Source organism: Macaca fascicularis, chromosome 14, assembly GCF_037993035.2.
Source record: "Macaca fascicularis isolate 582-1 chromosome 14, T2T-MFA8v1.1".
NCBI lineage: Eukaryota > Metazoa > Chordata > Mammalia > Primates > Cercopithecidae > Macaca > Macaca fascicularis.
Window position 1 is genome coordinate 58,968,529 of NC_088388.1, and position 10,651 is coordinate 58,979,179.

The following is a 10,651-nucleotide window of genomic DNA, read 5'->3' on the forward strand; positions in this document are numbered from 1 at the left end:
ACGTATCATTTGAATGAAAGTTTTCAGTGATTATCATACCCCAGATTAAAGTTTGCCTATTGTAGTACAGGTCTCAGTCATTACTCTGGGTATATCAAATACACTCAGAATTGGATAAGATAAAATGAAATAAAAGATCAATAGCTGGTTTTAAAATGTATGTATGTATGTATGAATTAAAGAAGAAAGAAATAAGTACAGCTATGGGATAGCTCTTCACTGGAGGGGACTTCTACACAGTCAATCTGAGGTCTGTGGTTTCTGGACCCCATGTGCATGATGGCTATAGAATAGTTACCATAGAAAACCACCTCTAAACATGTGAATGTTAGAAGTTTAAGTGAAAGAACGAAGTGGCTACCAGCCAGTTTATTTGTATTACGGGTTTATGAGGAACTGAAGTAGACTCTGGAATTGACTATTTTAGAGAAGTTGGGCCACAGTGTGACATGATGTGCAGGCATTGAAGCCTATGGAGGGGTCACCCTAGAATTGGTAAACTCCAATTTCTAAAATTCTAATTTCTCTTTTGTTTTTTAAAGAAATACTCATTAGGTAAATTGGGCTCATTCAAAAGGGGATGACCAAGATGAATACAGGGTACCAAAGCATATTAGATAAAGAAATTGTAAAGAAACTAATGGCAGTTGGCAGAGACAATTGAATTTGGGCAAATACAGAAATTGACCTAGTGTGTTCTGGTACAGAAGAATAACGAGAATTGCTCTAAGACTAAAACTAGAGAATCTAGGTTGAAGACACAGGAAAATTGATTTTGACTTATCATGAGGAAGATCTCTGTAATACTAAAAACTACCTTTATATGAAAGAGAGTGGCCCAATGGAGTAAGGAGCTGTATCATTCCTGGTTAGGCAAATGCTGAACAATTATTCGATAGAGATATTATGGAATAATTTAAGTCTCAGATTATATTACTATTGAATTCCCTTTTTACTCTGATAGTCTATGCTTACACGAAATTTGAGGTGATTATATAAAATTTTGGGGGATTTTCAGAAGAGAACATGAAGAACTAGGAAGTATTATTTTCTCTGATACCTTTTCACAAGCTGAAATGCTCTAGGATCTAATGAACCCAGTATTAAAGATTCTTACAGATACTTTAATTGTTTTAATCAGAGCCTATTCTAAGGTTTGTATGCCGAAGACATACAAACTTGAGAGTCTTTGATGTTAGAATTATGCTTGCAATTTGTATTAGCTGTTATTTCAGAATAATCTGGTTGAAACCTCCTAGATTCAATTGTGACTGTGCTTAAAACATGCCCATGGCAGCTGAATTAACTCCAAACTCCTCACAGTAGCACCCAACACCTTTTACAATCAGGAAATGACCTAACTTTTCATGCTTTTTTTTTTTCCTATGTTCTTGTTTAGATCGTAGTATTCAGTTTTTAGAACATATTCATTTTCACACTTCTTCCTGAAATAACCTAATTCATAATTGCCTACTAAAATCTTGCTCCTTTTTAAAGGATGTTACCATAGCTCTAAAAGTCAGACTCAGAGGTTACTGCCTATGAGAGAAGGACTTTCTCTCAGCTAGTTTCCTGAGAGCCCCTTTGATATCTTTGTTCCTCAGGCTATAAATTATGGGGTTCAACATTGGAGTCACCACTGTATAGAACACAGATACCATTTTATCCCGTTCTTTTGCAGTCTTGGAGTTTGGTCGCATGTAGGTGAATATTCCTGACCCACGAAAGAGGACAACAACAATAAGATGGGAGCCACAGGTGGAAAAAGCCTTCAGCCTTCCTTCCCCAGACTGCATCTGGATAACAGTGGAGATAATATTCCAATGAGAAACAAGAATCAGGGAGACAGGGGTCAGGAGAATTACCACGCCCATTGAAAAGATGGCCATTGCTGTGTTGTAAGTGTCTGCGGAAGCCAGCTTCAGGAGGGCAGGAGGTTCGCAAAAGTAGTGATTGATTATATTCTGTCCCCAGTAGGGAAGATGGAAAGTAAAGCTGGTATCTACTAAAGACACTAGTGCCCCACTGGCCCAGGACCCGAAGGACAGCCAGGGACACACCCGTTGGGTCATGATGGTGGAGTAGCGCAAGGGCTTGCAGACAGCCACATACCGGTCATAGGACATCACGGCCAGCAGTGCACACTCTGTACACCCGACCAGAAGAAAGACAATTATCTGTGTCATATACCCATAAAAAGAAATGGTTTTCCTCTTTACCAGGAAGTGAACCAACACTTGAGGGACAATGCTAGTAGAGAAACAGAGATCTGCAAAGGAAAGATTTCTAAGAAAAAAACACATGGGAGTGTGAAGGTGAGAATCCAGGAAGAGGAGAGTGATGATGAGCAGGTTTCCAAGCACAGTCAGCAGATGAATGATGAAGAAAAGGATAAATAGCAGGATCTGGGTCTGCAAGTCCTGTGAAAGGCCCAGGAAGATAAAGTTGGACACAAAGGTTTGGTTTTCTTCTCCCATTGATACTTTTGCCTGTTTACCTGTTTGGCACAAGAAGAAAGAACACATTTTTGTTGGGTCTATGACATCAAATCTTGTAGAAGAGGGTCATGTTAAAACTGACACCTAGTTGAGTATTTCTAGTTCTTTGCTATCGAGCTTGTTCTGATTAACAATAAATGCATATATTTATTGTTATTAATTGGTTGCAATTTAAACCAAGTTAGTTATTTTCCAAATCCTCTCTCCACAGTACCGCTTTTTAATAAAGTATAATACTGTTAAAGCCCTCTTGGCTAGTTCTGATGTAAGGATGTTAGAGTTCATGTGGATTTTACTAACTGGCTATAAATATACTGTTAGGAAATGACTGTATATACTGTTAGGACTATCCTTATGTGGAAAACTCTACCACTAACTATTTAAAATACCACATATTTAATTATAACATATACTTCAAAAGTGTGAAGTGGTTTTCAGGAATCAAACTTAATTGGCCTATTAAGAAGCAACAGACTTTTGCTGAGTTTAAAAGTAAAGCCTTAGCCGGGAGCGGTGGCTCAAGCCTGTAATCCCAGCACTTTGGGAGGCCGAGACGGGCGGATCACAAGGTCAGGAGATCGAGACCATCCTGGCTAACACAGTGAAACCCCGTCTCTACTAAAAATACAAAAAAAAAAAAACTTAGCCGGGCGAGGTGGCAGGCGCCTGTAGTCCCAGCTACTCGGGAGGCTGAGGCAGGAGAATGGCGTGAACCCGGGAGGCGGAGCTTGCAGTGAGCTGAGATCCGGCCACTGCACTCCAGCCTGGGTGACAGAGCGAGACTCCGTCTCAAAAAAAAAAAAAAAAAAAAAAAAAAGTAAAGCCTTAGCTATCCTACAAAGGCCAAACTATTTGGATTAAGAAATAAAATATTAAAATTAAAGCAATACAAAAAGAAAAAATAAGTTAAAATTTTTGTGATATTTGGATAGGACCAGACTTGAAAAACACAAACACTTTCTAAGAAACCATGAAGAAAAATATGTGCAGAATTTGCCACACAAATTGAAAGACTTCTGTGAGATAATAGAATCATAAGATAAGCCACAAACCAAGAAAAATGTTGGAGGGAGATGTCAGAAAAAAATTTAAATAATTTTATTTTTCTTCAACTTTTATTTTAGAATAAGGTACGTGTGCAAGTTTATTACAAAATTTGGAGTACAAATGCTAAGGTTTGGTGTACACATGAGTCTGCAACCCAAGTAGTGAGCATAGTATCCAAGAAGTAGTTTTTCAGCCATTTCCCCCAGCCTCGCTCTCCCCACTCTAGTTGTCCCCAGTGTCTGTTGTTCCCATCTTTATGTCAATGTGTACCCAATGTTTAGCTCCCACTTACAACTAAAAACATGTAGTATTTGGTTTTCTGTTCCTTCCTTAGTTCGCTTAGGATAATGGCTTCGAGCTGCATCCATGTTGCTGTGAAGAACATGATTTCCTTCTTTTTCATGGCTGCATAGTATTCCATTGTGTATATGTTACACGTTTTCTTTATCCAATCCACCATTGATGGGCACCTGGGTTGATTCCATGTCTTTTTTTACTGTGAATAGTGCTGTGATGAACATATAATTGTGTGTGTCTTTTTGGTGGAATGATTTATTTTCCTTTGGGTGTATATACAGCAATGGGATTGTTGGTATGAGTTTAATTCTTAGTTCCTTGAGAAGTCCCCAAACTGCTCTCCACAGTGGCTGGACTAATTTACATTCCTACTAACAGCATATTAGTGTTTCCTTTTTTCCGCAGCCTCGCCATCATCTGTTATTTCTTGACTTTTTGATGAAAGCCATCTGACTCGTGAAAGATGGTATATCTGTAACAAACCTACAGCTAACATCTGACTGAATGTGCAAAAGCTGGAACCATTCTGTTTGAGAACTGGAACAAGACAAATATGCCCACTCTCACCAATCATGTTCAACATAGTACCAGCAGAGAGAAAAAAACAAAAGGCATCCAAATAGGAAAAGAAGTCAAATTAAATGACCTTATTACATTAAGAGTTTGTATAAAACTCTATGAAAGTTGTGAAGTCCAAGAAATAATGGGCCAAATATGAACAGACTATTTACAAAGAAGAAATGCAAATAGCTACTAAATATAAGAAAAATATTCAATATTATTAAAGCTCAATAAGTACAATTGAAACAATGAAAGAAATTTTCACTTGGGTAATTATCTAAGATTTTAACACCAAAACCATAACAAAAAATAGCTAGTATATTCATTAAGCATTGAACCCATAACAGCATTAATTTTAGGGTTTTATATGATTATATCTTCCCAATAGCATTATGAGGTAAATTAAAATACTATTAATTTTGTCTTGTAGGTAAGGAAACTGAGGCACAGAAAGGTTAAGTTACTGTCCCCAAATCATACAATTAGCAAGTATAGAATTAATTAGCTGTATAATGAAGGTACAAAAACAGGACACATTTGCAAAAGCAAGTGGTTAGGAAAATTTGTATTACTCTTTCTGGAAAGTAATTTTGTCAATTACAGTAAAAGACTTAAATATTCATGTGTTTTGACCCAGTTCTCAATAGAATATGGAAAGGAAAAATTTGCCCCATACTCAAAATGTAGTCTCAAAAATTGACTTACAGCATGTTTTCAAATATATGTAACTGCAGCAGTGAAAGGGGGCACAATATGGGCAAAATATCGACAATATAAGGGCACAGTATCTATCTAGATGTAATTGGAATTATCAAAATTAGTGAAACAGCCTATTCAAAGAACCACTTCTTCTCCTGCAATAATTTCTGAAATTCCACAAAGAATAACTTATATGTTCTTAGGAACATATCACTGTTAGACCCAAAGTAATGTCTGTCATATCCTCTTTTCCTTTTCTTTTTTCTTTTTTTTTTTTTAGAGGCAGGGTCTTGCTCTGTCTGCTCTGTCACCCTGTCACCCAGGCTGGAGTGCAGCAGTACTATTGTAGCTCACAACAGCCTCAAACTCCTGTGGTCAAGCCAAGTTTCTACCTCAGCCCCAGAATAGTTGGGGCCTGTCATTTTCTTTTTCCCCTTCTCTGGCTGTCTAGGTCTATATGATCACTACTATTTCCTTTGGATCCCACAGATGGTGATTCTTAAAATCATTATCAATAATAATGAGAATCACCTCCCATTGGTACTTACCAAAAGTGGTTTTGCTGTTGTCTTAGAGACCAATGCTAATATATGTTTCCAAAATGCACAGAAAAGACTAGAAGAAAAAAGTTTCCAAAATGTTGAGAGTGGTTGACCCTGGGTACTGGAATAATGGGTAGGTTACTTTAATTCTTTTTTTTTTTTTAATTTTTCACTTTTTAAAAATTATTATTATACTTTAAGTTCTAGGGTACATGTGTATAACATGCAGGTTTGTTACACATGTATACTTGTGCCATGTTGGTGTGCTGCACCCATCAACTCGTCAGCACCCATCAACTCATCATTTACATCAGGTATAACTCCCAATGCAATCCCTCTCCCCTCCCTCCTCCCCATAATAGGCCCCTGTGTGTGATGTTCCGCTTCCCGAGTCCAAGTGATCTCATTGTTCAGTTCCCACCTATGAGTGAGAACATGCGGTGTTTGGTTTTCTGTTCTTGTGATAGTTTGCTGAGAATGATGGTTTCCAGCTGCAACCATGTCCCTACAAAGGACACAAACTCATCCTTTTTAATGGCTGCATAGTATTCCATGGTGTATATGTGCCACATTTAATCCAGTCTGTCACTGATGGACATTTGGGTTGATTCCAAGTCTTTGCTATTGTGAATAGTGCCGCAATGAACATACGTGTGCATGTGTCTTTATAGCAGCATGATTTATAATACTTTGGGTATATACCCAGTAATGGGATGGCTGGGTCATATGGTATTTCTAGTTCTAGATCCTTGAGGAATCGCCATACTGTTTTCCATAATGGTTGAACTAGTATACAATCCCACCAACAGTGTAAAAGTGTTCCTATTTCTCCACATCCTCTCCAGCACCTGTTGTTTCCTGACTTTTTAATGATTGCCATTCTAACTGGTGTGAGATGGTATCTCATTGTGGTTTTGATTTGCATTTCTCTGATGGCCAGTGATGTTGAGCATTTTTTCATGTGTCTGTTGGCTGTATGCATGTCTTCTTTTGAGAAATGTCTGTTCATATCCTTTGCCCACTTTTTGATGGGGTTGTTTGTTTTTTCTTGTAAATTTGTTTGAGTTCTTTGTAGGTTCTGGATATTAGCCCTTTGTCAGATGAGTAGATTGCAAAAATTTTCTCCCATTCTGTAGGTTGCCTGTTCACTCTGATGGTAGTTTCTTTTGCTGTGAAGAAGCTCTTTAGTTTAATTAGATCCCATTTGTCAATTTTGGCTTTTGTTGCCATTGCTTTTGGTGTTTTAGACATGAAGTCCTTGCCCATGCCTATGTTCTAAATGGTATTACCTAGGTTTTTTTCTAGGGTTTTTATGGTTTTAGGTCTAACATTTAAGTCTCTAATCCATCTTGAATTAGTTTTCGTATAAGGAGTAAGGAAAGGATCCAATTTTAGCTTTCTACTTATGGCTAGCCAATTTTCCCAGCACCACTTATTAAATAGGGAATCCTTTCCCCACTGTCTCTCAGACCACAGTGCAATCAAACTAGAACTTAGGACTAAGAAACTCAATCAAAACTGCTCAACTACATGGAAACTGAAGAACCTGCTCCTGAATGACTACTGGCTACATAACGAAATGAAGGCAGAAATAAAGATGTTCTTTGAAACCAATGAGAACAAAGATACAACATACCAGAATCTCTGGGACACATTTAAAGCAGTGTGTAGAGGGAAATTTATAGCACTAAATGCCCACAAGAGAAAGCTGGAAAGATCTAAACTTGACACTCTAACATCACAATTAAAAGAACCAGAGAAGCAAGAGCAAACACTTTTATTCTTTTCTAAAAGCCCTATATTACCAATATAAGAAAAAAATAAAAATGGGAAAATGTAGTAGTACCTAATTAAGGATGCTGTAAAGTCACTTCTTTACTTCTACTTGATAAGAAGTCTCAATAAAGTAACTGTTATAGGACTAGCCCTCTTGCAGAAAGCAAATATAAAAGAAAATATGTGAAACAGCTATTTTCAGACCTTAAACAACAAACAGCCAACTCAGAAAATAATGTGACATAGCAAGGAAACAAACAAGGTAAGCCCTATGATCACACTAGCTTTATGCCTGGAGGCACTTTCAGGACTGTAGTCCATGGAGTGGGAGCCTAAGGAGAGCATGAGACCCTTGCTGAACTGATGAGACGGAGATCCATAATTGATAGTTTGAATTATGCAAGTGAATAGCAGAATGGAATAAGCTGCAGAAAGGGACTTCAGGAATCTCCCTGAGTCTTGGCTGAATATTAAGCTGTACATACACAGGATAGGACTGCCAGGTCCCAAAATAGCAACTGCCAGGGGGCTCATGGAAGGCTACAAGATTTTGGAATTTCAGTCTGTCAGAGTGAAGAATCTTCATTGAAAACCCCTGACACTGAGGTGATACCTCAGAGAGGGTAGACAGTAAGAGAGGATCGTGATGAGTCAAGCATGCATAATGTAACCCCTAGAATAACCACTAAAATATAAAATAAGAGTTAAAAATAAAACCAAAAATGGAATAATTTTAAAGTACTCAAGAAGAAAGCAAGAAAGGTGGATAAAAGAACAAAGAATACATAGGAATATTAGAAAGCAAGGAAGATGGTAGACTTAAATTTTATCCATAATTATATGAAAAATAAATGGATGGCCGGGTACGGTGGCTCACGCCTGTAATCCCAGCACTTTGGGAGGCCGAGGCAGGTCAGGAGATCTAGATCATCCTGGCTAACACGGTGAAACCCTGTCACTGCTGTAAATGAATACATAAATAAATAACAAAGAGCCGTGCGTGGTGGCGGGAACCTGTAGTCTCAGCTACTCGGGAGTCTGAGGCAGGAGAATGGTGTGAACCTAGGAGGCGGAACTTGCAGTGAGCCGAAATCGCGCCACTGTACTCCAGCCTGGGCGACAGAGGAAGACTCTGTTCCAAAAAAAAAAAAAAAAAAAAAGAAAGAAAGAAAAAGAAATGAACTAAACATCTAATTAAAGGCAGTGATTGTTGTCAGATTGGACAAAAAAGAAGACATAACAATGTTTTGTATACAAGGGATTCATTTTTAAACATAAAAACAGTTGTGTGAAAATAAAAGGATGAAAAATAATATACCACAAAAACACTAGCCATAGAAAAACTGGAATATATGAATATGAAGTATTACCAGAAACAAAGGACATTTCATAATGATGAAGTGTTGTTCACCACAAAGACAAAACCATACTTAATATGAATGCACTTAATGAAACTTCAAAATGTACAAAGAAAAACTGATGTAACTGAAAGGATAATTAGCAAACAAAACAGAAATATTTGAAGATTTCAACACTCTTCCTGACAGAACAAATAGAAAATCCATGAGGATACGGAAGACTTGAACAACATGAACAACCAACTTGGCCTAAAAGACATTTATAGATTACTCTACCCAATAGGTACAACGTATATATTCTTTTCAAATGCAAAAGGAATGTTCACCAACGTTAGACTATATATGCTAGGCAGTAAATCAAGTCTCAGTAACACAGGATTGAAATAACATAGGGCATATTTCCCTGACCATGACAGGATTGCATGATAAACCAATAACAAAAGGATATCTAGGAAATCCTCAAGCATTTGGAAATTAATCAGCACAATTCTAAATAACACATGAGTCACAGAGGAAATCAAGTGAAATTGTAAAATATTTTAAACTGCATTATAATAAAAATATCAGCATTTTAACAAATTCAGAATTCTTTTGAACTTTTAAGGAATGGTAATTACTATTTCATTTACTTCATTCGTAGAGAAAAAAGGAAAAGTCAGTTTTTTCATGAAGTTGACATTAAATGAATACATATAAAATAGATGTAAAGTCAAAATAAAATGAAAGTGTATAGATACCAACAGCATTACATTGGAATAAAGCACTGTGATCAAGTGAGCTTTTATCATAAGTGCTAATTTAGGCCAACATTAGTAAATTTATTAAAACAATTCTTCATATTAATAGATTAGAATGGGAAAAATATCTTAGTAAGTGCCTCAAAAGATACTTGATAAAGTTCATATTTCATTCTTGCTAAGTACTTTGAGTCAAACAGGAACTTAAGCATACTTTTTAAAGAAGAAATCTGAGTATTTCTTCTTTTGTGTAATAATAGATACTTGAAACGAAATGCTAGCATCATGCTTAATGGTGAAATACTAGAAATATTCACATTAAATTCTGAGTTATGAAAAAGGTGTCTGTTTATTTGCCAAGAGTTAGCTAATGAAATAAAAATTAGAAATATAAACTAGAAATGACAGGTATAATTATTGGAAAGGAAAGAGTAAATTGATCACTACTTGTAGGTTGATTTTCTGTTTGTAAATTTTAATATAATCTGAAAAATGATTAGAATAAAAAATCTGTAAGCAGGTAAGTTATATATGTAACTATGTGCATGGTTTTCTTATATATTAATCAGAACTAATTATAAAATTAATTTTAAAAATATACAATTAATGGCCGGGCACAGTGGCTCACCCCGGTAATCCCAGCACTTTGGGAGGCTGAGGCAGGTGGATCACGAAGTCAGGAGTTCGAGACCAGCCTGGCCAATATGGTGAAACTCTGTCTACTAAAAATACAAAAATTAGCCGGGCGTGGTGGCACATGCCTGTAGTCCCAGCTACTCAGGAGGCTGAGGCAGAAGAATAACTTGAATCTGGGAGTCAGAGGTTACAGGGAGCTGAGAGCATACCACCGCACTCCAGCCTGGGTGATAGAGTGAGACTCCATCTCAAAAAAATCTAGATATAGATATATATTTTTCACCAAAATATGTAGGTATGAATTAAATGTGAATCTGTTCAGAAAGAATACAGGAAAAGTCAACATGCATAAATGGAGAAATAAATCTAATTTCTAGATGTAAGATTTAAAATTTAAATAAGATTTAAATATTATAAAGATATCTATTGTTAATTATTGATTCTCATATATTAACATCCCTAATAATTCTCTTTGTGAGAGGTTGTTAAAAGTAAAAATT

General features: G+C 36.6%; 1 protein-coding gene across 1 annotated transcript; it reads right to left on the reverse strand.

Moving 5' to 3' along the window:
* Positions 1-1,532: 1,532 nt before the first annotated feature.
* On the reverse strand, positions 1,533-3,309 carry OR2D3 (olfactory receptor family 2 subfamily D member 3). Its single transcript, XM_065528645.2, has one exon. The coding sequence runs from the start codon at positions 2,523-2,525 to the stop codon at positions 1,533-1,535; it is 993 nt and encodes a 330-aa protein (XP_065384717.1). The 5' UTR covers positions 2,526-3,309.
* Between the last annotated feature and the right edge of the window lie 7,342 nt (positions 3,310-10,651).

Excerpts from the sequence above, each read along its gene's own strand:
- OR2D3 (XM_065528645.2), bottom strand. The coding sequence starts at position 2,525 with ATGTGTTCTTTCTTCTTGTGCCAAACAGGTAAACAGGCAAAAGTATCA.